Genomic DNA, 27,112 nt, shown 5'->3' with positions numbered 1-27,112 from the left:
TTTGGATGTTTCTCCCAGAAATGTTCCCCTCCCCCAGAGCTGAGCCTCTCTCTAGTGACTGCTTGGGGTTCCGGGGACCCCGGGTGCAGTTCATGTAAAGACTTGAAAGTCTGATAAAGCCCAAGGAAGTTTAGTCCGGAACAGATGCAACTTTGTACCGCCAGAGTTCTTTTGTCTCAGAACGTGGATAAAGAACTGGAAAGAAACCTTGCACGTATATAGGACATCTGGACTCACACCAAGTTTGCTTAACTTATTAACAATGTGGCCTTGGGCAAATCATGGAGATGTCCAGTGCCTCAGTTTTCTCATCTGTAATATGGGTATTATAATAATAACACCTATCCTATTGGGCTGCTATGAGCATTAGGTCCATCAATCAATGTAATGTTAACAGTGCCTCTAAAACAGTGGCTAGTGGCTACTGGCTAGCATTTAGAGCACTGGAGAAATGCTGAGTGACTGAATGTGACTCCATAGTACTTGTAATTACTGTCACACTGTTAGTAAGGAGAACTGAGTCCCACGGATTGCAGATGATGCAAGGCACAGAGGGGGCACAGTGGATGGAGTGGGAGTGGGCTTCCGCCAGACACGCGGGGTCTTCTGTTATCTCACAGCCCCCGCACTGCAGGACCCTGTGGGTCCAGGGGACTGAGCTCCCACGGTGTCTCCACTGCTGCTGAGCTGACGGCAGACACAGCGTCTCATCACAGCGTCTGTCCAGTTCAGAGGCCGATGCCAGGACCTCCAGACCAGGAGATGCGTGGGAAATCAGCGGGGAAACCAGGAGGTGCAAAGTCAGGTCTCCTGGGGTTTGCTTCTCTGGCCAAGTTCTGGGGAAGCAAAAAACTTGAGACTCCCACAGCCTTCCACACTCTTCGTCCCAGGCCAGCTCCCGACGCTAATCTAACTTGGTCCCTGGCTCTCCCGAGGGGCTCTTGCCTCCAGCTCTGCCGTTCCCTGGTGAGGACCCCAGGCAGGATGGAAGAGCGCAGGCCCTGTGCCTGCTGTCCTCTGCCCCTGCCTGAGTCTTTGCAGGCCTGAGTCCTGGCCCCGTCACCCAGCTAGCTCCCCAGCCTGGGTCTCCCCAGCCTTGTCCTGAGACACCAGGAAAGAGCAGTGGCCTTGCCCTTTGGCCGAGCCCGCATTTCCTTAACTCCTTCCAGCTCCTCCCCAAACGCCTCGAACAGGACCCCATTGTGCGGGTGGGAGGGAGAGGGCCGCCCGCCAGGCCAGGTCAGGCCAGGCCAGGAAACCTAGTGCCGCCTCCTGGAGGCCCAAAGCCTTTGTCAGCAGTGCCAAAGAAACTGCAGGTGTCATCGCATTCCTGCCCTGGCCTCCAAGTGCAGGACCTGCACAGGGCTCAGGAGGAGTGCCCCAGAGAGGCGGGTGGGGCTCCCCCCAGGGTCGCCAGGAAGGCACAGCAGGGGGCCACCGCCAGGGCTCTAGGCCTGCGCCTCTCGAACCGATTCCAAAGCCCTTATGGTGCCCAGCTAGCCCGCTGTGGAAGATGTTACGGCTTCTGTCAGGAAACTCCCCTTTCCTCTCCTACAGCCTGAACCAAGCCCCTTGTGGGCCCGTGGTGCAGACGGAGGAGTGGTCCACAGCAGCCTGCAGCCCTCTGTCCCCAATTCATTTGGCTCCCAACCAGGTGAGGAGGGCCAAGGTCCCACATTCACTTCCTGGGTGGTCTAGCCCTCTGGCCTAGATTCAGCCCAGACACCCAGAGTCTAACTTCACTTCCCAGCTGCAGGCCTTGCAAAGCCGCGGCAGGGGTCAGGAGGGGAGTGGGTGAGGGACAGGCGGACCACTGTGTACCCTGCGCAACCCGCATCGGGCTGAGGGGGCACGCCGCCTGGAGGGGGCACTCCACACCCACCCCAGCGCTCTCTGGGGGCCGCCGTGGAGGAAGTGGGGAGGGTGCTCACATTTCAGGGGTCGCGTGGTCAGGCGCCCGCATCCTCATGCCTTCCTTGAGCCGGCTGCAGAAGTCTTCATCCATCTGCACTCCTGGGTATGGAGACCCACCTGGGTGGGGGGGGCAGGGCACGAGGCATAGGGCACGTTACGGCTGCAGGCTACAAACGGCCCTTCCACTAGAGTGACATCTTAGGTATACATTCCCAGGGATGGCTCCAGCGTGCAGCTACACACACACACACACATGCACGCACGCACGGAGGGGCTCAACGGACCCCAGCTGGCGACACATGCGTGGTTGGCCAGGCCCACAGTGCTGGGGGTCTGATGCTCTCAGGCCTCTCTGGTTTCCTCATTGTCAGGGAAGGGGCATGGTCACTGGAGGCTCAGGCCCGGGTAAATGAACCTCTCCTTTAAAAGCCAATGGACTTGTGGATCCTCCCTACCTCCCTGGGGGAGGATGATTTGGATTCCCTACTTTTTTTTTCACCAATATCTTGCGGCACAGGGAAACTAGGAGTGGGGACAGGCCTTGGGCTCCAGGTCCAGACTGAACGGTGTGAGGCCAGGGCTGCCCGGGGTCAGGAGACTGCAGACTTACAGATGCTAGAAGCGCCTCGATGCTGCCTTTGCCAATGTCCAAGATCCTCCTGTCACTTTCCAACTTTTACGGAGACTCTAGACTGGGTAGGGGTGGCCAAGGCCTCCCAGTCTGTTCTGTCCCAGCCCTTGACCCTACTCGACCCCAGCATTTGTTTGTCTGCACTTTCCAGGGATCGCTGCTGGTAGGAAGCAGCTGGGAGACGCGCGGTGCTGGCACTGTGTCATTGAGGGATCACTGTGGCCGCCAGGCTGCTTTCAAAGACTGGAAGCAGCAGGTGCCTGTCATTAAAGCAGGCGAATCGTTTTCACACATTACAGGAAACCAGGGATGTTACCCGGTGGCTTTTGCTCCGATGGGCTGCAAAGGCAAATCTCTGGCAAAGCCCAAAAGACTCTTGGCTAGAACCCGAGTTAGGGAGGCCTCAGGTCTGTGCTGTATGTCTGTGAGCAGATGTGGGCTTGTTGTGCATCTGTGTACATGGGATCTGGAGCACGGCTTTTAGCCACCCACCGTGGATGCCGCTGCCAGCAGAATAAATACAACCACTGTTCTTTATCGTAAACCAGGGTCCTGGACTGTGTAATGATAATGTCACGAGAAAGTACTAGAAGGTGCTAGTAGGTACTAGAAGCACTAGAAAGGCCTCCTGTTTCTAACAGCACCTTCTCTACTGGTTCAGTGTGCTTATCAAGGCCTCTCTAAGAAGAAATTCTGACAGGGGAGGTAGCGTAGGGGGCGAAGGGGAAGGGAGCTGGCTGTTTGAGGAAGTAGGAGAAGGGGGCATGGAGCAGAGAAAGATAAACTTGACCTCAGTTTTTCTGCCATCTGTGTAAGCCACTGATGACCCTACTGACCCTTTCGACAGCAAGGGGTGCACACAATGCTAACACCCATCCGAGCGTCTCCCTGGACCCAGGCCTCCCTAGGACTTGGCAGCTGTTTCACAGGCTGATCTGAAGGTGGTGTCCCTCCCAGGGGCAAGCACTTATGGGCTGTCTGACCGCTGCCCCCGCCCAGGTTTACCTAGGGAGAAGATTTCCCACAGCAGGACTCCATAGGACCACACGTCGCTCTTGGTGCTGTAGATTTTGTCGAAGATGGATTCCGGAGCCATCCATTTCAGAGGAAGTCGAGTCTGAAGGAAGCAGGGTGACTGTGAGCAGAAGGTCAAGAACACAAAGCAGCCGCAACCCACGTGCCCAAGGGTCACCTCCCAGATCACACTTGGCCCAGAAATCATTTCCTACAGCAGCCCCGGCTTCCTAACAGGGAGAGCACTCTCACCGCGCACATTGCTCTGCTACCAGACGGACCCATGTGAAAGCAAAATGGAATTAAAAAGTGAGTTTATTTTGGTGCCAAAAAAAAGTAATCCATGTGTTTTTCATAATACACATTTTCTATCAACGTTTTGCCGTGCGCTCCTACGCCATGCTGAGCTGAGGCCCATGAGGGCAACACACGCTTAGGAAGCCCCTCTGGTGTGTCCAGAAGATTCTCTACAGCTCCGTGAAATATCCTTCTGCCCCTGGGCGGGCGTTTGGTGCGGGGTAAAGATGCATGCCACATTGGTGAAGCGCTGGGTTCCAGTCCCTGCTCTGCTTCGGATCCCAGCTTCCTGCTAACGTTCACCCGCGGAGGCAGCCGGTGATGGCTCAAGTGTGTGGGTCCCTGCCACCCACGAGGGAGGGACAGGTTGAGTTCCTGGCTCCTGGCTTCAACCTGGCCCAGCCCCAACTGCTGCAGGGGGTTAGGGAGATGTCCCTCTGTGTGTGTCTGTCTATCCTCTTTCTGTGACTTGCAAATAAATATTAAAAAAAAAAACTTTAAAAAGGAATCCTCCCCCAAACATTCTACATTCCTTAGGAACACTTAAGGGCTTAGAAAAGACTGGTTTGAATTAGAAGGCATCCTGAAAATTGGTGATTTCTAGGATTTTTTAATTCCAAGGAAGATGATTTGAAAGGCAAAAAGGCAGGATTCTAAAAGTTTCTGAATAGGGAGAGTGGGCAAAGGTGCAGGAAAAGGGGAAGCTGACTTAGAGTTTAAACATTTAGTATTTGGTTTTCAGAAAATATATATTTAGAAAGAAATATTTTCAAGCATGCAAATCTCCCTTCTGTTTCATAGAGCAAGCATCCCAGTGAATGAGGCCTGCCACTATATATGGATGGGGATGGCTAAGACAGAGGAGAGCGGGAAGAAGCTGAAACAAACACGGACAGATAGCAAAGAGAAAAAGGCCAGATGGCAGCTTTGCGCAGTGGGGCTCCACGGGACGTGTGTTTTGTCCCCTCTGATGAGGGAGTGTGGGACACTGGGTCTCCAAGTCCTGGGAGCAGCTCTGGCAGAATCACTTGGCAGTGTGCTAGAAATGCAAGTTCTCAGGCCCCACCAAGGCTTCCTGAAGCAGAAGCTGTGGGGGTGGGGCCTTCTCTGGCTATCAGCCTGCCCACTGGAGTCTGATGAGTCCACAGTGGCGTCCAGACAGGAGTCCGGAGGCCACAGGAGGTCAGGCACGGAAGGAGAAAATCACACGGTGTTCACAAACAAGAAGAGCAGGGGCGACTGCACAAGCCAGCAGGGAGACACTGCGCCCGGCCGCCGCCGACCCCACCCTTTCCTGAGACGCACACACACCTGCTGAATCCATCATCCGGTTTATTCGAGGGGGAGAGTCCAGGCTGTTCTTTTCAGTGGGACAAGCAACTCCCCCAGGAGTGCGTGGGAGGGAAGGAGAGCATCTGACCAGGGCCTCCGCCCCAAGGACAGGGACCAAGCCAGGGATGAGGGACACACAGGAGCAGGACACACAGCCCTTCCAAGCCCGCGCCAGGGCTGTCTGGTTGGCAGAGCCTGTGTATCCTACACCAGGAGCACGTGGCGGCTGCGGCGGCTACAGCCGAGGAAGTGCAAATATTTACTGAGGGCTTCAGCCTGTGGTCTGAGAATGACAGAGTATAAAGGAGTCAAATAAACACCAAACCCTACTCACATCTCCTTTTCTCACATAATCGGGGTTCTTATAAATATCCCGGGCGAGGCCAAAGTCGCAAATCTTCACCACATTGTTCTCAGATAAAAGAATGTTCCGGGCTGCCAGGTCCCGATGAATGCACTATAATAAAGACGGCCGCAGAATCAATGCACTTCCTTGATTTAACCGACTGGTTTCCTGTGCCTTCTGGGGGCCATCAGTCTTAATTCCCTGATCCGTTTCACATGCGGCAAAGGAAGCGGCTGGCGAGCACACGGTGACCGTAAACACACAGCGCGTCTCTGCAAAGCCAGGTCCCTCAAGGCCCTGAAGCCAAGAAAAGCGCCAAAAGCACCGGGCTACTGTTTGCAGGTGGTGCCCTGGTCAGCATGGTTGCTGGCAAGCTGAGGTCTTCTAGTGACCCAAACTCCCCTCCCCCACCCCAGCCAAGCCTTGTATCTCGAGCTGCTCAGGGCAGATCTGTTGCCAGCTGCCGCCTTGGGGGAGGGCCCTCCAGGGCTGTATTACTAGAAGCACTCCTGGGGAGTCACAGATTCTGAGATTCTGGCCAGTGTTTGAAAATCAGCCAGCCGGGCAGAACGGTTGCCAGAGTGAGAAGCCCAAACCCCGGGATGACGTTTGTCCCTGGAAACCGGTTCCGCCTGCTGGAGTCCAAAGTTCATCATCCTTAAACCTTGTCCTATCCGGGCAAATGAAGGCTCGTGTGGTGACAATCATCCTACACTTCAAGCTGCAGGTGTAAGCAGGGTGGGGGATTAGAAATGGACTTGTTGCTAAGATGGCGTGCAAGCCTGGCAAAGCAGAGCCACTGTAAAGAACCAGACTGACCTTTCTGGACGATAAGAACTCCATGCCCCTGGCCACTTGAAAACTGTACGAAATCAGATCTTCCATGGTGATGGGCTGCTTGTGGAACTCATCCAAGTCTGGAAAACATGAGCACCGTAACTGTCAGGGCGCTTGTGAGTCCACCGAATCCCAATGTAGTGGAACAAGGTTAGCAAAACATAAACCAAAGCGACATGTGGGTCAGAGTTCATTTGCAAGAGCATCTGAGTTCCAACATGAGCAGCAGAGATTGTTCCAGGCCCTCCAGCCCATTTCACCTAAGCACGGTGGGGCCAGAGGATGAGCCCTGAAGACATAGAGGCCCTGAAGGGTGGGGGACCGGGAGGGACAATTCTGTCCCTGTCAGAATGAGTAACTCTAAATAATCTTAATTCAAATCTTATCTCTTCAGGCCACTACCCTTGGAGTCTCCCACGGATGTTTATTAAGGGCGAGAAATAAGAAAACAATTTCAGGGATGCACAGTATGTTATAAAAATATCCCAGGCCGCAGGACAGGAAGGACTCGATACCTACCCTCCTCTTCCTCAGCATCGCTCAGACTTTTATCTTCCTGGAAGCCGGAGCTCGCGAAGCTCTCGCTGCTGGTGACGCTGTCTAGTCTGGGTTTCTTGTCTTGTTCCAGGCCTGGCTCCGGTTTTTCTTTCTTTGGCTCCATGTGTAATGCTGCCTCCTTTGAACAGACCACGAAGGTACACAGGTGAGGAAGGGGCGCTCTAGGTCAGCCCCAGGGAAATTGGGCCCTACGCTGGAGACCAGGGGCCCGAGCTGAGGGCCTCATTCTGCAGAATGGACAGTGGTGGCCACACGCCTGGCAACTTGTGGGGTTGTGGGCTCTCTTCTGCTCCTGACCGGGCTTCTACATAGCATCGTAGATCAGATTTAAGACTGTTAATTCCAATGTGAAGCAGATGGCACTTACTGAATGCTTACTCTTTTAATCTTCCCAAAATTTTGCACAGGAGTTTTCTAATTTTATTTATTTAAATTTTATTTGAATGGCACATGCACACATACCCACGCAGAGAGAAACAGAGAGAAGAGAGAGCGCCTCCATCCACTTGTTCAATCCCCAAACGCCCGTGACAGCTGAGGCTGGGCCAAGTTGAAGCCAGAAACCTGGAACTCAACCCAGGTCTCCCACACGGGTGGCAGAGAGCCAAGTACTTGAGCATCATCTGCTGCCTCCCATGGTGCCCAGGAGCAGGAAGCTGGATTAGAAATGGAGGAGACGGGACTTGAACCCTGGGCACTCACCCCATCAAGTAGTTCTTAGATGTGGAGAAGCCAGTTCACGTGCCCCTAAGTCTGGCCAAGAAGACAAGTAGCTGCTTCTGCACACCACATATCATCTTGTGCAAGATAATGTGAATGATGGAAAAGTATCCCCGGAGTACCTGGGGCTTCATTTGAAATTCCATGAGACGCTTTAAGAGTAGGCTACCGTAGCCAATTTCTCCAGTTTTCCTGGAGGAGGGAACACGATCATTTCTTTTCAAAGATATATTCTGATCCTAACAGAGGTGGAAAAGGCCTTTCTGCGTGGAATGGGCACCTGAGCTTTGGCTGGTCCTCTGGCTCTTTCCAACCATCACGTGAGCTTGGTCTTCATGTTCACGTTCTGGGTAGCATTTTCCTCATCCCAAACCCTCTACCATCCTGCGGTGATTTAATGGGTTGGAGGAAAGGAGTTGGTTCAGGGTTTTCACATGGAACCGGAAAAGACTTCTACTGCCTTTAAGAATTCATGTATTAACAGCGACACTTAAAAGGCGGCACTTGCAGTGGCTTCAGGATTGGACCACGTGCCTCACCTAGCTTCCGCTAGAGGGCGATCCTGAGTCAGAGGCTGAGAGGGAGTGGGGTTTGGTGGCATCTCTTTATCCACCTGCACAGCGTAGCAGGGCTCCCTCTAACCAGCCTTCTCATCCTTCAGTGGCTTTTCTAGAAATGTCACACAGCAGGAGTGGTCCCTCCACTAGAGGGCACAGTAGGAGCAGGCAAAAGACAGGGAGGAGCTTCTGGCGGGACAGCCCCAACAACAGACCTTCTGCAAGGGTGTGTGTGTGGAGTTCTGCAAGGGTGTGTGTGTGGAGTACCGAGGCCCTTGTTCCCCAACAACGGACCTTCTGTGTGGCCAGAGAGAGGCAGGGCTCAAGAATGCACAACCCCCACCCACCAAATGCTCCATGCTCGCTTAGCTCTTCTTCTTTGCACAGTGCGAAGCCCAGGGCACCAAGTGTGCCTGAGGGCAGGTGGAGAGTCTCACCATTGGTGGCCAGGTCTCCAGGAGGCAGTGAGATTGGGATTTGATTTCTCACAAGACCCTCTCCCAGAACAGGAGGGCAGTGGAGAGTGCTAGCAATGGCCTGGGGGAGAAAAGTGACCCCTGGGCTAGTCTCTCGGGCAGCCCCTAAGGACCCAAACTTAGACTTTCTCACCTGCCTCCCGCCCTCCAACCAGTGGTTCATTCAGCTTGGCTTATGGGTAACCCTCTCTGTGAAACAAAGGTGAATTTACTGAATTTATTGGGAATATGGAACATCCTATTTTCAAGTCAGCTGTTTTTCTTTTTGGTTCATTTTTCTTTCGTCTCCTCTCTCTAGTCCTTTAGGATCCAAATAGAAAAGGTAATTGTGGGTTCTCCATGAAAACACTAAGCTCCACCAAGGTGCAAGGGAGGCGAACCATTAAATATAGTCAGGGAAGGAAGCAGACTCTTTAAAACAAAGGACGCACGAACCCAAATGTCCCATCCTGCCAAGGTCCCCAGGGCGTCCTGCTGGCTTAGTTCTTTCTGAACCTAGTCCAGGACTTCAGAACCGAAAAGAATATGCACTGCTCACAGCCCAGGGCACCACCTTCCACTGCTGCTGTTTCTTCCCCTTATCCAGTGTGGTGCACAGGAAAGCAGTGGGTGCAGGGTCAGGAGAGCTGGATTCGTGTGGGAGGTGGGTGTGTCCTTTAGCCAATCATGTGACTTCTCTGGGCACCTCTATCTCTGCCAGTGTGAACCAGATGATCAAAGAGATGCCTTTCAGTTTCAAGATTCTACCAATTAGAAGGCCTGGTTTAAAATCTGGGGAAAGTGTTTCTTGCAGACCATATCACCAGGCTGGTGGATCCCCTGTGTCTTTAGTTAGATCAAAGTTTGGGAGCTGAGAGAATGGTCCAGCTGTCTAGTATTGTGCAAAGATTCTTGACAGAGATGGGACCCATTCTCTGGTGTCTGACTCTTTATCTGCCATGTAGATCGGTGGCATTAAGTTGAACTCACCCAATCTTTTTGTCTCGGAGGGTAGATGTGGATGATGGTGGTAGTCAACATGTATTGAATGCTTCACTGAGATATGTTGATTCTCCCAACAATTCCATCAGTTGGGTTCTAGTATTAGCTCTGTTTCACAAATGGGGAAGTGGAAACTTAGAGAAATCGGGTTACTGGCTCAAGGTCCCAGATTTCAGAAGAGGCAGGGGCAGGATTTAAATCACAAAAGTCTGATTCTGGAAACTAAATATTTCATCTCTTTGCCACACAGATCCCTTACTGGTTAATAACATTGACTCATTGTTCACTGGACTTCTTGAGCCCAGGGAAGGACACAGCACTGGTGCAACGTGTTATCATAAAGTTTGAGTAAATTATTTCTTGGTAAGACTGGTTCAGAGTGTGTATGGGGATGACCTGAGCAGTGACAGTGCTAGGAAGTGAGAGAAAGGGCAGAAGGAAGAAAAGAAAATGATTTCCAGCTCTGGGCCCATCAGTGGTCTATTGCTGCCTGTCCAAGCCACCCAGTGGATTCAGCCTTTCCTTCCCTAACCTCATAAATGGAGAGAGTTACCCGTGCCAGCATCTTCCTTGAAGAAATCAGTGACTTGAATATGTGAGACTGCACAAGGGGGACGTCAAAGAATTCATGGGAAAATGTGCATTTTCTTTGAATTCCATTTTTTCCACAGACTTTTTAAAGCCCCCTCACGTGAATGTGTGTCATGGGCGTGCACACAAATACATGGACAAACACAGAGGGGCGACAGAGAAGTAACATTATCATACCGCATTACTGCTGCATATGCTGGGGTCAAACGATTTTCTGTGCTATCCACAAATTAGCGTGGAAGTAAAACATGGAAAAAGGAGATGGAATAAGCAGAACTGAGTTTTCGGCCCCAATTTCATTACTAGAACAATACAGGTCTAAGCTGTAAGTTGCTGCAACCCAAAGGGAAACTCAGACTCCAACCTGTAAGACCCTTACCTTGTTGAGAAAGAATAAGTCCCGTTTGCTCTTGAGGTAGTTGGACAGGTTGCCATATTTGCAGTATTCCACAATCACCATCAGCGGCCCTGCAGCCAAAACAGCACATGTCCGCCACCCCGGGGCCAGTGGACCCCTCCATGGGTGTCAGAGAAGCCACCACCCAACCTGCCTTGCTAGAGCTCAACTGGGGGCTGAGAGGCCCCGGAGCACAGTGACTTCTGCAAAGGAAGCTGGGAAGGGTAAGGTTAAACCTTACAATAGAAATAGGAGAAGATGAAGGGGTGAGTGGAGGGGGGGGGCGAGGCAGGGGCAGCGCAGGGGAAGCAAAGAGGGAAAGAAAAAGAGCACAGGAGAAGTAGAAAAATGACTTTGAGTCGGGGAGAGGTAAAAGCCAGCTACCCTCCCTGGCCCTGAACCGGACCCTGGCGGGTGAGTGGCTCCTGGTCACTGTCACAGCAAGCCTAGACTACTGGGCAGCTCCTCTGTCCCTCGCAGGGCGGAGAACAGGCCAGCAGGCCCGCCTCTGTCCAGCAGCGCTGCCACTTGGGGTCGTCTGCACAGTTTGTTTCGGGCTGTGTTGGAGGGTCTCAAGCAGGGGATTCGTCAACTCTTGCCGTTAAGGATCAGGCTTTGCAGGGCACCCGACTGTTCAGTGCTGGAGCCAGTCCCAGAAAACCACCAGAGGAGGGTGTCCGTGCTCCCACACACGTGTGAATGCCGAAAATGGACGCCACGCAATTTTACACGGCTCTTCATCTTTTGATCTTCTCTCCTCCCCCAACCACTTAAAACACACAAACTGTTCTCAGCTTAGAGACTGGCTGTGGTTTGCCAACCCCTGGTCTAACAGAAGCAAGAGGATGGGAAGGAAGCCCGGCTGCATTGCAGATGCCCGGTGGGGCACAAACCACTCCTTTCTTTTGTTGCCTGCTCCCCCCAAACCACCACAAGCACCACTTCCGGGTCAAAGCACGCATGACCCCGGAGGTGCTCCATGGAGCTGCTGCCGTGGGGCATGCTGGGAGCACACCCCGGATGCTGGGTGCGGAAGTGGCAGGGTGCCTTAGGTCGAGGTTGCCGGCGTCTGGGCTTGTCCTGGCTGTGTGATTACTACCAGGATTTTGCTGGTTTTTGAAAGTGCTGGAAATCCTCATAGCACCTCCTCCTCCCGCGGGGTTCTGGAACAGAAAGTGCTAGCACAGTTTGCCTGTCTCCTTGCCTACCTGGTTTACAGAATCCTGCCTTCAGCAGGGCTTCCATCCCGCCACCCGTGTCTCATGGACGGGCAGAGAGGTGGGCGGTCTCATTAGCTCTGATCTATTAACAGGTGCTAAATGGGAAAGCAGGCGGGGCTGTGTCGAGGTCCCCAGCCCTCACCTCCAAGCCCCTTTTTTTCTGGCTCAATCATTAACTGCACCGTCTACACCCAAGCACTAGCCTTGCCCTTGAGTAGGAAGAAAGGTCGGTGAGACCATGATGGGCCTTTCGTCCCAGGGCACAGCCCTGCCCCTTCCACTTGTCCCAGGGAGTAAGACCTGTCCACACGGTGGAGCTGAAAAGGAAGGGCCTCTCTGGCTATCCCCCATCACCTGCTCCCGCCATCTCACCCGTGGTGGTGAGTCGTGCATTTAGAGGAAGCTTCGAGAAATGTGCAGCCTTTCAAGTTTAGCTCTTTAGGTCACACCCTCTCCAAGTCACCCTGAGAGAAGAACGCCCTCCGCTTGACCTAGAGGCTGGAAGGGGTCGTCTCTTCTGAATCTGTGTGTAGGGAAGGCATTTCTAGGGTGGGAACGCCCTTCTGTGAGTGGATAAATTGTGTCACCTGGAGCTAGCGAGAGGCCACTCTGCTGGAGGGGGAAGAAGCACAGATAGGGGAAGGAGCTGGGTGTTAGGGAACCCCTGTTTCAGCCGGCGCCCTGCGGGGTGGAGCCCTCCCCACCTCCTTTACCTCCTTGCTTGGTACATGCTCCCAGCAAGTTAACCACGTTCAGATGGTGGCCAATGTGGGTCAAGATCTTGAGCTCAGTCATCAGGGCTTTGTACTCGCTGGCCGTGGCTCCCTCTGTGTGAGAAGAAGGAAGAGTCAGGGCGACAGGACAGTAGAGCTGCTTCCGGCAGAAGCAGTATTCCTGCCTGCCTTGTTTGTCAGTGCTCAGCCGGTGGCTTCATTAACTTCCCCGCATTCTGCAGAGAGGCCAAGCCTCCAGACTGTTTTCATTACTCCTACCCTCCCGAGCCAACATCCTTTTGATTACAGTAAGGCCCAGTGCAGTGCTGGGGTTAGTCATTGGACATTTCCTCTTGGTGGACCCAGTGCTCTTCATCTAGCACTGACTCAGAGCTGGGCATGGCCAGCCAAAGGCTTCCCTTCTGGCAGAACCAAGTGCAGCAAGAACGCTCTGGGCAGGGGAGGCACCCCCTCCCCCACTGGAGAGTCTCAGAGAAGGGGCACCGGGGGACCCAGCTAGGGCAGAATGGCTGCTTCTGTAAACATCTTTGCCATGTGTTATTTTCTCCTGCCCCAGAGTTCACAGGGTTATCTTGGGTTGGGAGGATCCGTAGCATCTGACTGCAACTTCACTCTGAGAGATAAGGAACACATCAGTCCAGGAGTTAGCAGAGTCTACCGCCTCCATGTGTTTGTTCTCATTGGCTCCTGTCTAAGGCATCCAAACTTTAGAAATTATTTTTAGAAACAGAAGGGTCCAAGAGTCTTGCCTTAACACAGTCCAACAATGTGAGTCGGAGTAGAAATTTGTGCAGTAAAAGGAGGATCCACTGACCTTCTTCCAAACTGCCACTGTTACTAGCTTGCGGTTCAGAACTTTTATGTATACTCCATGAGAAGTCAGCTTTGAAGGCGATCATATCTGCACGCAGATGTATTCTTAAATTTTGTTTTTCTCCACTTCCAATCTGTCAGAGGCCTTTTCTAGTCTGTGAAATGGATTAGCAAGCCTCCAGATATTTAGACTGTAGTTGTTTGGCTAGGACAGATAACACTGTGGTAGACAGCATGTGTGTAATCTTTGTGCACATCTGCAAGTGTTTCTGTAGGATTAGAGTGTTGGAAGTGGGTTAAAGGTATGTGCATTTCATGTTGTTAGATGTTAACATGGTATTTCATATGCACAAATCATATTTTAATAATAACCAAGTAAACACCAGAAGCCTCCCCTTGGGGCTGTGGCTGGCTCAGAATAGATGCTTAACAAGTATTTTTGGATAACCATACTTATTCTTCCCATTTCAGACATGAATGTTAGGTCCAAAAGGTTATGATTGTTGCTCAAAGAGCCTTTGAAAGGGCTTTGACTCGTGGCCTTGGTTTGACATTCTGCCTCTTCTGTTTCTCCCAGATACAGCTGGCCAACCAATTTAAGCAAGAGAGCTGAATGGAAATGGTTTTTAAGGAATTTTGTAGAGTGGGTCATTTGGCAGGGTTTTTTTTTTTTTTTTATTTCAACTCATGCTGATGACTTAATAAAAGATGTGCAGTTAGAAAGATATTGGACACACGATTTCTGTACTACATAGAAACTTTCTATGGATTCTTTAGAAAGAAACAAAAAACCTCGAGTCAGAATCTTCTCCCCCATCAGACCCTCCAGGCATTTATACCCTTTTGGCGCAGGCCAAAATCTGCTGACCAGATTGTTTCTTTTCTAGGCAGGATCCCAGGTGTGAACTTGGACGCAGAGCAGAATAACTCAGACATCCTCTGTGCCTCTCCTTGACACGGTGGGTGGCAGTGAGCTGGGAAGCGGGACCGGCTGAGGGCGCAGAGCTTCCTCCAGATCCGGCTTTGACTTTCCCTCCATGTTAGATATTGGACTGCCTCCCTGAAGCATGCCAGGATGATTTTTCAGGCCTTGCATACAAACCCTCAACTTACGCACAGAGCCAAGTGTGGCCTCGCAAAGGCTATTTAACCTTCTGGGGCCATATTTCTTCATCTGCACATTGGGAAGAATACCTCACGGGCTGGCAAAGGATCAGGATAATCAAAGTCTTCCCAAGCACACGGTTCCCTCCCGGGATTCTGTGCTAGTACTGGGTAGTTGTCCTGCTCCTTTTTTTTTTTTTTTTTTTTTTTTTTTTTTTTTTTTTGTCTTAAAACGATTTGAAATGGCATGAGCTCTCCATCACGAATGCTGAAGCGTTTTCTAAACGTTAAAGGGTTTGTACCAAAATGTATCTTGTAATTCCATTTCCCTTGACTTTTGAAGTGCACCCACAGGAATGGGTGAGACATTAGGCTTATGCAGTTTTTGCAGATTTTCATTTTCTGTCTCTTATGCTGGTAGCCATGACTCATTTGTGTGATTTGGCTCTTTCTCCTAGTATTTCACCGAGTGGTAGTATCTTTCAGCCCTAGAAAGATAACTTGGTTTTTGCAGTTTCTAAAGAAGAAATATTTTAGTGGTCAGGGCTGGATAATGTAAAATCATGTGGTGTTCTGATCAGCTGAGTTGTCCTAGATTTATAGTCTCCCTTTACAGTCAGGTCAAGGCCACGTTCTAAGCCCTTGGGATTTGTGATGTGCAGCTAGGTTTCCCTTAAGGCAGCGTCGGAGTGGATCATGTCAATGCTTGGAACCTACAGCTACAATGGGCTTACATCCTTGGTAGTGAAGAGGCTGAGACAACAGGAGAGGAGAAAGGCCTTGCAGGTGACAGAGACCTTTTTCCCATCAGAAGTGCTGGATTGTTCCATGGTTAAGGTTTATTCTGAGCTAGTGCTGGCTGGCCTCACGGGAAACTCCTGGAGTAGAGGGGCCTTCCGTGACCAGAGCAGGCATGGCTTGTGTCTCTACTTGCACCACTGTCAACCTGGGCCAGCATAGGGAGCACACGTAGGGCTGGCTCAGCTGAACACCGACCTGCCACACACGTACCTTTCAGCATCTTCACGGCCACTGTCCGGCAGGTGGGGGATTTCTTAATGCCAAACGCAGATGCTTGAACCACTTTTCCAAAAGCCCCTCGGCCAAGCGATTTGCCTGCAAGGAAAAGAAGACAGTAGGTTTGTTTGCCGAGTCAGCAGAGTGAGTTGAAGTCTTTTTCAGGAAGGAAATGGCCTTTTCCTCAAGGCATGTAGCTTTCAATGGATCTCAGATGAGCTGACACGTTTCTGGAGCCTTCCCATCACCCCGGCTCTCTTTTGCGCGCGACCCCACATCCTTCGGAAGGAGGCTGGCTGTCTAGGAGGCAGTTTCCTAGGAGAGAGGCTACCAAATCCTGGGTGGTCTCTCCATTGTTTAATAACGTGATTACTTAACCTAAGGCCTCTTCTTGCCACTTAAGGTCATTTCTTCTCATCTGTTTTCAGCTAAAAGAGAGAAATAGAGAACGGTGGTTTCTGCTCTGGGTTATAATAATGCTTCATAACTCAGTAATAATCGCCAAGCCATTTCTCAGACTGCCCTCTCAGGCAAAATATCCCCAGTCTTGCCAGCATGTCTCTATGCAATGATTATAAATCCTCGTGGCTCAGCATGGGAGCCCCGCGACCACTGCTAGGAACTTGTTTCGACCCCAGAGAAGCAGTTGCCAGCTGTGGTAACAAGACAAGGCTTCCTTCACTGTACCAGTTGGGCTATGCTATCACCAAGGGTAAACCTGGTTTTTTTTCCTTCCTTCCAGTGAGCCAACTTGGCTCGCAGGGACAAGGACCCTGTCTGAATCTTCCCAGTACTTTCCCCGCTGCCAGCTGTGCAGGTCCCCAAGTTTGTGGCCAATAGAATTTAGTATCAGTTTATCTTGGTGCAAAAACTTTTTGAAAACTTTGGGCTTCAAAATTTAATGGAGGTGCTGGCGTTGTGGCACAGCAGGTTAAGCTGCTGCTTGCAATGCTGGCATCCCATATCGGAGCACCAGTTCTAGTCCTGGCTTCTCTGTTTCAGACCCAGAGTCCTGGGAAAGCAGTGGAAGATGGTCCAAGTGCTTGGACCCCTGCCTCCTTCGTGGGAGACCAGGATGGAGTTCCAGGCTCCTGACTTTGGCCTGGCCCAGCCCCAGGGGCCATTTGGGGGATGAATCAGCAGGTGGAAGATCTCTTTTTTTCCTCTCTGTGTCTTTCCCTCTCTTTGTTACTCTGCCTTTCGAATAATAAAAAAATCTCTAAAAATAAAGTTTATGGAAGCTGTGTATTATGAAAAAACTGCATGGATTTCAAAATATTTTTGCATCCAAATAAACTTAGCCTTAATTCCACTTTTCCATGAACTTTTTGAAATCACCTTGTACAAACAACATCAAAGCGCCACAGGCCCAAAGTCAGTGCTCACCTTCTGAGTAACGTACCACGACCCCTCCTTTCCTGAGCGATTCTTTTTTCTCAGACTGCTTGGATAGTGTGCCTTCAGGTAATTAACCTTTCTTCCTCCCCTCCGCATCCTCTTATCCCCTTGCCCAAAAGACATTAAAATGAAAAGTGTCTCATAATGTTTCTTACGTAGCTTTCCTGTGCCTTTGTCATACTGGAGCCTTTATAATTTTTTTTTGGCCCACTCAGTGGTGAAAATGTCTTCCCCGTTGCCTCTGACCAGTGCCTCTACCTCACTGCCCCCCAGGTATGCAGTTTGGGTGCGGGCGAGTTTCCATTACCAGCGCAACGCTGACACCCTCCGTGCGCCTGTCTCTGCACATCAGTACAGGTACACTGGTGAGATGACCTGATTTTTCTCTGGTCAAACATGCACCCCGGGCTACTCCTACGTGCTGTTCCTCCCACAGCATGCCACTTGGGCAGAGAGATGAGGGGGTTCAAAACATTTATGGAGAATTGGAATGGAAAGCTAGATTTTATTTTGGTACAAGAAACTTTGAAATCCATGCCTTCAGGAAGTTCCTGGAACTATCATTTTAGTCTTAGAAGTGTATCTGTGGCCGGCGCTGTGGCTCACTAGGCTAATCCTCCACCTAGCGGCGCCGGCACACTGGGTTCTAGTCCCGGTCGGGGCGCCGGATTCTGTCCCGATTGCCTCTCTTCCAGGCCAGCTCTCTGCTGTGGCCCGGGAAGGCAGTGGAGGATGGCCCAAGTGCTTGGGCTCTGCACCCCATGGGAGACCAGGAGAAGTACCTGGCTCCTGCCATTGGATTAGCACGGTGTGCCGGCTGTGGCGGCCATTGGAGGGTGAACCAACGGCAAAGGAAGACCTTTCTCTCTGTCTCTCTCTCTCACTGTCCACTCTGCCTGTAAAAAAAAAAAAAAAAAAAAAAAAAAAAAGTGTATCTGTGAGCTACATTGACTCTGTTCTCTTTGTATTAATGTCATATTAGCATGAGAACTGATGAGGAAAAAAAAGCCCAAAAAGTTCATGAAAAATGCTTATGCAAAAAACTATGCATGGATTTCAAAATTTTTTTGCACCAAAACAAGCATCCTTTAATGCCATTTTCCATGAACTTCAAAAATTTTATTTATTCAAGGGATAGAGAGACAGAGACAGACAGAGCTCCCGTCTACCATTTGACTCCCAAGTGTCCGCAATGGTGGGACTAGGCTAGGCTGAAGGTGGGAGCCAGGAGCTCAATGCAGGTCTCCCACATGGATGGCAGGAACCCAGTTACATGAGCCATCACCTGCTACCTTCCTGGGTATACATTAGCAGGATGCTGCAATCAGGAGTGGAGCCAGAACGGAAACCCAGGTATGCAAATGTGGGATGGGTGTGGCCTAACCACTACATCAAACGCCTGCCCTTCCACAAACTTTTGAAAGTACCCTTGTATATTCCCCACTTCCTTCAGTAATATTATCCAAGAACATCATGGAGACTGTGAAAATAAGAGAGCCCTTTGTGGAGGGCTTTGTGGATCAGCAAGTTAAGCTGTTTGCTTAGGATGCCCCCATCCCATATGGAAGTGTCAGTTTGTGTTCCGGCTACTCTGATTTAGATCCAGCTTCCCGCGAATGCTCCTGGGAAGGCAGCAGACTATGGCTCAAGTATTTGGGTCCATGTGCCACCCTCATGAGAGAGCTGGATACAGTTTCTGGCTCCTGGCTTGGGCTCAGTCCAGCCCTGGCTGTTATAGCCACTGGAGGAGTGAACTAGAGGATGGATGGAAGATCCCTCTCTCTCTCTCTCTCTCTCTCTCTCCCTCCCTCCCTCCCTCCCTCTCTGTAACTCTCCCTTCCAAATCAATCAATAAACATTTTAAAAATTAGGAGAGCTCCCAGTGGACCCCGGAAAGTGCTGACATATAATCACGTGGGAAGTGCTCTGGCAGACACCTTGTTAGAAAGGGGTGCATTTGGGTTGGAGATTTAGTCTTCACTTTACTTAGGGACAAAGAACGATGTTTCCCTTCCACAGTGCCTTCTACCCTTAACTATGAGGAGAAACCCCGGGGCTCCTCTGCCCACACAGCGCCCCTGCAGGCGCTTGCCTGGAGCAGCAGATGGAATCCGTCCACCCCCACACATTCCCTTCCAGGCCATCACAACACACTTTGTTTTAACAAGTGTCTGGGGACTTCGCTTCCATCAGTGAGAATAAACGGGTTCTCACTTGGCCTCTCTCAATCTTTTCATTTACTCTCTTGGAAGCTGGTTGCTGCCTCATAAAACAGCATGAAGCTCATTGGATGGTTGTAGTCCATCTCAGAGCCATGGCTGGGAGCCCCACCCCCATCCCGCTCAGCTCCCAAACACTGGGCTTGGCCTCACCTCCTCCTCCTCTCCCCCCAAATTCTTCATGTTGCTGCCTGCAAGGCCACTAACCAGCTTGGCAGTGTGCGAGGTCATTGGCATACAAGGCAAGAATATTGGGATCCCCTCCCAGAGTGCCCAGGACTGCCAGTGTCCCCCACCACCCTGGGGGAGAGTGCACGGCAGCCCTAGCAGGCCCCTGTGTGGCATTCAGGGCTGGTTCTGCCATAGACAGCCCCAGCCTAGGCAGCATCCATTTGCCAAATTCCAGACTGCTGGTGAGGTTCCCTCCATGAGTGAATTTTGACTTTAAATTCTTTTCCACTGGAAAGATGCAGCACGGGCCATTACCTTAGCTTCTGTGATAAAATTTATGGGGGCTGACTTTTCTCTCAGGGTTAATGAGGAAGCACCACCACAAAACCAAACCAGGTTGCTTTTGTTCCTGAATTTCAATGGTAGCGACATCTTTGCCCCCAGCTCCAACTATAGCCATTTCTCAGGTCCTGCAAATGGCAACTTCCCTTGCCTGAGCTGCTCGCAGCAACCCTCAGAGGTAGCGCCACGTCAGACGCAACTTGGTCTGTGCATTTCTCTGCGTTTATAAACCTGCTGTAAGTCTGCCCATCAAACCAGCCTTTTCTCTCTGTGCAGACAAGCGCTCTCACTTGCCAGGCATTGCTTCAAATGACTGTCGCTTATTTGGCTTCGACAACAAAGCAACTCTCACGCCTCCATGCTCCCACGCGAAAGGGAGGAGCATCCCCCCGGCCAGCAGATGCCAGGGCACACTTTCTCCCACCCATCAGAGATGCTGCAGCAGACATGGGCCCTGTCATGGCACGTGGCATCTCCAGAAAGGAGGCTCTCCTGAAGTGGGATCGTGTAGATCCCCAGAGCCCCCGGGGACTTGGGTGGAAGGGTGAGCAACGTCCCTCACCGTGCTAGGGGTCACTGCCGTTCTAGGATGGCACGAAGGGACGGGAGGCACAGCTCACGTGTCCTCCGCTGCAAGAAGACACATGGTTAATCATGACTAATAACTCTGGAAAGCAGCGCGGGCTGAGAATGGCTCGCGATTGTGGGAAAATGATCCCAGGGTCCCTGCCAAGGTCACTGACAGGCTGGGCCAGCTGCCATGGAATTGAGACTTGCAGAAGGAACTCATTCAGTGTGTCACCTGCCCTTCACCACTCTAAATTTAGTTGGTCTCCCCACCTCCCCCACCCCTGTCAGCAGCCATTGCTAACTTTGTCGTGCCTCTCCAGAGTTTAATGATATCCACTCTTTGGTCAAAGCCAAGCAGAACATGCTCCCGGGGCCAGTCCTTTCACAATGGAAGTGGAATCATTTCAAAGCCCAAGGGGGAAAACAACAAGCCATCATACCCTCTCCGTCCCCTCCCCATCCCAGCCTGGTTTGCTCGTGGGGAGAGAGGCAACGCTGTTGAACTTGGAACCGCAGCTCCTTCGCACTGAGAGTGACAAACTCCAGGAACGCTGGATCCACAGTCTGTTTTCCTACTTCCGATCACTAATGACTTTGGCACACCCAGGAGGGAGTGGAACACTCACAGAAACCACAACCCAAACACTTTAGGTCGGCGTCATCGAGGCTCCAATTGTTCTGTAGCCCCGCGGGCTGGAGATGGACTCACTTTGTGACGTGAGGGTTGGAGGAACCGGGGTAAGCTAGAAGGACATTGGCCTGCTGTTTACATCGTCTCTGCTACCTAGAAAACAATAGTCTGTGCTCTTCAAAAATGAAGCGTCAGTGACCCCTTAGTGGCCCTGGGGAGCCCAAGGCCTGTAAACGGTGGATCTGTGCAGATGAGACTTCCCATCCACAACTTTGAAGAGCACCGACTCTCCCCAGACACGTGATGTCACTGTTGCTCGCCAGACTCAGTTGTACGCTGGCTGACAGCAGACACCTTTGCATCCCTAGGGCTTTGACCAGTGCCCGCGGCTGACAGGTCTCAAGGTGCGTCGTAAGTACTGCATGAACAGACCGCTGCTGCCGTGTCACCTGCCCTGCTGTCGAGGCATTGCTTAGGGTAGCCACCGTGTGTCCTTTCCCCTCCCTGGCTTCTGGAGGGTGGACTCCCGGATCTAAGTGACTTTTGCCCCCGCAGAGCACAGCACGGGCTTGAGAGTCTGTTGCACACAGATACATTACCCAGTTTGAGTCTCTCCCGGGCGAATTCCCACTTGCTGGCATCGTAAGGGAGCCGCTCACACTGCTCATCCAGGGGCACTTCATCCGGGTCCATGATAATCGACAAGTAGTCGGTCTTCATTTCAGAAGAAGACTGAGGAATAAAGAGATCGTAAAGTCACCAAGAACAAAACGGTATTATTATTCTTTTTTAACTTGAGAGTCAGGGAATTATTATTATTATGCTTAACCTGACAGGGAAACAGAGAGAGAGAGAGAGAGAGAGAGAGAGAGAGAGTTCTCCCATCTACTAGTTCACTCTCCAAATGTCTGCAATGGCTAGAGCTGGGCCAGGAACTCAATCCAGGGCTCCCATGTTTTTAGCAGGAACCTAATTACCGGAGCCATCAGTGTTTTCTCCCAGAGTCTGCATCAGCAGGAAGCTGATGGGAATTGAACGCAGGCACTCGGATGTGGTTTTGCAGACGTCTTACTTGGCATCTTAACTACCACGCCAAACACCCACCCCAAGAAGAAGACAACTTTTAAAATTCCAGAAATGCAATGTAAAACAGTACTCGGCAGCATCTCCTGTTGCTCTGGGTCCTTGCAGTTGAACCTGGTCGAGAACAGAGAGTGTGCCCTGAGCACATCCACACATCACAGTTGAGCGTGCAATTTTCACAAAATGATTCCTCACAATTCCCACACTATGTTTCTGCAGTGCCAGCTCCACCATCCTATCTTGGACAAAACACATATTCTCAAGCGACCTTATGTGTCACGTTTGTTCTTAAGCAGTTACATGGTGGGTTTTCTTAAAAAAAAAAAAAAAAAGTGCAAACCATTCTAATAAAATCATTCCACACAATGACCAACAAGGACTTTCCATGGCCATTCTGCACAACCAGGAATGTACATTTCAATTGGGCTAACACTGGAGTGCAATGCGGCTTCTCTCTCTTTATAAGGAGGTCAGAAGCCGTAAAGTAGACCCAGGGCTCCAGAGGCAATGAAAGGCACCTGTGTCGTAAAGTCTTTAAACACTTAGAAGGCTTGGGTTGCCTCAGCCACCTGTACAGACTACAGAGTCCATGAGTGAGGTTAGAGGAAGGTTTGCCTTCAGTAAGGAGTAGAAGTTAATTATCTCAAGGACAAGGGGTGCATGTGGTATAAGACTGATACACAGGCATGTTCTGGGTTCATCTGGCCATTTTGGGTGCCAGTGGGTAAGGCAGGCATCTGTCTTGAAGCACTTGTTTTAGCTCAGTCATGCAAATCAAGTCCAGAAAATAGTCTTCATTTCAGATCAGAGATAACTGGATTCACATTTAATGTCTTGGATTCATGTCCATGGGTGCCTTTCCTGCTAGTGGGCAAATTTCCAGAACTGACGTCTGCACATCTGCGGGCAGAGCAGAGAGGAAGCCCGTTTTCCCATGTAGCTCTTGTCTAGAAGCTATGCAAATTTCATTTAAATGAGTCTGGGAGGCCCTTCCTTCCGGGGCTGTTCCCCATGCCGGCTCAGAGTTGGAGTGGAGATGACCTCTCCATGCACATCACTTCACGCCCACCACATTCTTCTATCTTTACTCACCCTGTCCTGGGCTGTCACAGCCCACCTCATCCATCACTTGCAGTCGGGGGCTCCTTCTCCCCCAAATTATCACCAAAGTGTGTGATAAACAGCTCATGGCAGAAAAGCTTGCCTGGGGCCTCCAGAAACCAGCAGAGCACAAAGATAGGGAGCACGGGGGTCACAAATTGCATTTGCCATTGGCGTTGCACGGCAAGGACTCAGCCTGGAGGTCAACATGAGTCCCAAGGTGCTGGGTGTCCGTGAGAAGCTACGGAAATAGGCCCTCTGACCACACTTTTCAGTGCCCAGTAGAGCCAAGACCACAGGAACAATGCCCAATCCCCTAAGGGCCCGGGATGGCTACCAGGTAGCAAGGGACATCTTGAGTTTATGCAGGATGTGTAGGGAGGTTGGCAGTGGTGCTGACTGAGACAGGGGACCAGGCCATGGTGGACAGCCTCCCTGCGGGTCACCAGGGAATTTTACGGTTTATCTCAGTGGGGCAGATGAGAGGAAACACCACACAAACCTTAAGTAAGGGCTTTGAGGCGAGCGTGATAGGAGACCGCTAGCCGACAAATATTTATTCTTTCCATTGACGTTAACGCTGAGCAGCCTGCTAGGTGCTTGGCATGGAGGCTGCACAGTTACGTGTGCTGGAGCCCAGGCGGGGAGCCTGCTGCCTGGATGTGACTCAGGGCTTAGCTTCTGACCGAGTATGTGACCCTGGGCAAGTTCACTCCTCTAAGCCTAGTGTCCTTATCTGTAGAATCGTGTAAGAACAATCATCTCCCAGGGTTGTTGTGACTATCAAATGAATGAGAGAGAGTGGAAAACTCTTCGAGCAGAGCCTGGTATCTAGCAAGCATTAATAAATGTTAGCTCTAATTATAACCCTGGCTTGCGCAGGGCAGGGCTCAGCAGATAAGATCCTGCCTTTATCAGGGAAGAGTTTACACTGTGGTTAGAGAAGCCACATGCTTTTTTGATGCCTTGTTTCTTTTTGCCTCTCACAACCAATTCCTTTTTGAATTTTATGGGCGTTTGATTTTCAACATAAGTATCTCATGTTCTCATCCTTTTTCTTTTTCTTTTTTTTTTTTTAAGATGTCAAAATGTCACAGAATTTTAGAAACAGAAGAGAGTGCTCCCGTGGGGCAGGTGTTTGGTGCAGGGGTAAATCTCCACCTGGTGGGGCTGGAGTCTCGGGGCGGCGCAGTGGGTGAAGCCACTGCCCTGTCGGTGTCCCAGCTACTCTGCTTACTATCCAGCTCCTGCTAACGGGCCTGGGGCTGCAGGGAAGGTGACTCAAATGCTTGGGTCCCTGTCACCTCTGTGGGAGACCTGAATGGAATTCTGGTTCCTGGCCTAGGCCTGGCCCAGCCCTGGCCATTGGGGCCACCTGGGGAGTGAACTAGAGGATGGAAGAGCTCTCTCTCTCTCTCTCTCTCTCTCTCTCTCTAACTCTTTCAAATAAATACATCTTTAAAGAAAAAAAAAAAAAAAAAAAACCTCAGCTGGGGATGCCTGCAACTCATATCGGAGAGTCTGGTTTGAGTCTCAGCTACTCTGCTTCCAATCCAATGTGGGAGGCAGCAAATGATGGCTCAAGTACTTGGGTCCCTGCCACCTATGTGGGAGAACTGGTTTGAGTTCTGGCCTCCTGGCTTTAGCCTGGTCCAGCCCTAGCTGTTGTGGTCATTTGGGGAGTAAACCAGAGGATGGAAAAATCTCTTTCTCCATCTTTCTGCCTTTCAAATAAAATGAAAATAAATAAATCAAAAATTTTTTTATAAAGAAGGAACCACTTCCACGCAGGCCCAGCTACCTTCCCAGTCTCTGTGTGCCATGTTCTTGTGTGCTAAGTCACCAGACCACTTCCCCAATCTGGGGAATGGGAGGGGTCGGGCAGGCTGTGTTTCTCTGCTTCTTTTCTTCTAGCTACAGCCTTCAAAGTCTGACCCAAGCATCCCTCTCTCTGAAGTTTTTCCCTTCCCCTCTGTTCCTTTGAACTGTGGCCTTTGGGTCTCTGTCCAGCTTAGCCGAGTTTTGCTTTTGTTCCCTGTGTTTCCCTATATGAGCCCCCAACCCTAAAGCTGCTCTGTGCCCCGCCCCCCATTTCCTTCTCAGGCAGCGGCCTCGACTGATCAGGTCTCAGCACCAATCGCTTTGGACGGCACCAATGTTAGGTACTTGGCACCGGGGGCTGCTAGCCTCGCCTCTCGCACAGTGCTGTCAGAACACCTTGCCGGCTTTTTAGTAGCAACATCTAAGTTCCAACAGCCGGGGTCTGAAAACCAAGCTCCAAAAATAGTGGCTTGGGACCCAACAGAGCCTCAGTTTCCCTCTATAAAACAGGACTGACTGTGTAGCCTCCTCTTTGCGATTGGGGCAGGATTCACTGAGATCACCCCACAGGACCTCCTGACACATGAATAAGGCCTCTTGGATGTTTCTGGAATCTGTTGGCTTTCCCTCCTATCTCTCAACTCTAATTATTGATTTGGAGCTGTCCTCAGTTCTTTTTTTTTTTAAAAGATTTATTTATTTACTTGAAAGTCAGAGTTACACAGAGAGAGGAGAGGCAGAGAGAGAGAGAGAGAGAGAGAGAGAGAGAGAGAGAGAGAGAGAGGTCTTCTATCCACTGGTTCACTCCCCAATTGGCTGCAATGGCCCGGAGCTCCGCTAACCTAAAGCCAGGAGCCAGGAGATTCTTCCAGGTCTCCCATGTGGGTGCAGGGGCCCAAGGACTTGGGCCATCCTCCACTGCTTTCCCAGGCCACAGCAAAGAGCTGGATTCGAAGTGGAGCAGCCGGGACTCATATGGGATGCCGGTACTACAGGCAGTGGCTTTACCTGCTACGCCACAGCACCGGCCCCTGTCCTCAGCTCTTGCTTGGACTACCATAAAGCCTTCTGCCAGCTGCCTGTCTTTTTACTCTTTCTCACTCTGCTCCAGTCCTCTCACAGACACCCATCTCTGTCATACCTATTCCCTGCCCCCACCTTTGCTTACTCTCCTTGCCCCGTGCAAGGCTTTTACTGCGCTTAGAATGCACACGAAATTCCTCCCCAGGGCCTACAAGGGCCTGCCTGGCCAACCTCGCCTCCAACCCTGCCACCCCTGGCCCCACCGATGCAGCCCTCCTGGCCTGCCACTCCTCCCTCATCCTCACGGTGCTGCCCCTCCCTCCCTCCAGCCTCACATACGCCCTGCCCTTCATCGACAACACCTGTCTCTTCCTTCTTTTTAAAAATTCTCTTATTATTTATTTGTGCGTTTTTAGCAGTAAGCATGTTAGCCAAGGTTAATGAAGAAAGTGCACCTAACAGGTGGCATCTCAGCAAAGGTCAGGGAGCCCAGTCGGTGTCCAGACTGGAGTGTTTTTACAAATTGGTTATGGTTCCTGTTTCTTGCCCCTTCCCCATTCGGGGACATTACCAGGTGGCCAGCTTCCTGGGCATGGAATTCCTGAAATTCCAGAGGACTGCCTAATTTTCTCCTCTCTTCTTTGCCCGATCACCCCCCTTATAGAACTTTTGGTCAGCTAACTCTAAGTTGCAGTTTTTGTTTTGTTTTCATTTTCTTGGGAAGCCAGAGGGACAGAGACAGAGATAGAAAGAGAGACAGACGGGGCAAAGAGCTACTGTCCACTGGTTCGCTCCCCAAGTGCCCATAACAGCCAGGGTTGGGCCAGGCTGAAGGCAGGAGCTCCAAACTCTATCTGGATCACCCACATGGGTGGCAGAGCGCCAAGTACTTGAGCCGCCATGTGCTGCCTCCCAGGGTTCCCATAAGCAGGAAGCTGGATTGGAAGTGGGCAGCTGGAACCTGGACCCAGGCACCCTGACAGGGCATGTGGGTGTCTCGAGCAGGGACTTCACGACTGTGTGGCTGATCAAAGCCAGGCTCCTCCTTGGTCTGCATGTGCCACTACTTGTTCGCCACTGTCACCACCAGGCCTGCACAGGACCCAGCACTCGGCCTTGTGCAGGCTCATATAAATATTTGAAGCATTGCCTTTATTGGAACTGCCATAGTGTTATCTAAGAGAAATCAGGGTGCCTTTCCTTTTCATTTCTTC

The 27,112-nt window shown here is 51.2% G+C and overlaps 1 protein-coding gene across 2 annotated transcripts in view; it reads right to left on the bottom strand.

Annotated features, from left to right (window-relative positions):
* FLT1 (fms related receptor tyrosine kinase 1) overlaps positions 1-27,112 on the bottom strand; it is a 199,306-nt gene that overhangs the window by 14,526 nt on the left and 157,668 nt on the right. For both annotated transcript variants that reach the window (XM_070049070.1, XM_070049071.1), the window contains exons 18-26: positions 21,470-21,602; positions 15,534-15,638; positions 12,585-12,698; positions 10,634-10,722; positions 6,891-7,047; positions 6,354-6,451; positions 5,523-5,645; positions 3,551-3,662; positions 1,932-2,031 (exon numbers count right to left, since the gene is read on the bottom strand). In XM_070049070.1, the coding sequence (XP_069905171.1) occupies positions 1,932-2,031; positions 3,551-3,662; positions 5,523-5,645; positions 6,354-6,451; positions 6,891-7,047; positions 10,634-10,722; positions 12,585-12,698; positions 15,534-15,638; positions 21,470-21,602 (1,031 nt within the window). The remainder of the gene's footprint in view (positions 1-1,931; positions 2,032-3,550; positions 3,663-5,522; positions 5,646-6,353; positions 6,452-6,890; positions 7,048-10,633; positions 10,723-12,584; positions 12,699-15,533; positions 15,639-21,469; positions 21,603-27,112) is intronic.

Source organism: Oryctolagus cuniculus, chromosome 9 (assembly GCF_964237555.1).
Source record: "Oryctolagus cuniculus chromosome 9, mOryCun1.1, whole genome shotgun sequence".
NCBI classification, from domain to species: domain Eukaryota; kingdom Metazoa; phylum Chordata; class Mammalia; order Lagomorpha; family Leporidae; genus Oryctolagus; species Oryctolagus cuniculus.
The sequence above is the reverse complement of the archived record's forward strand: the minus strand, read 5'-3'. Positions and strand labels throughout refer to the sequence as shown.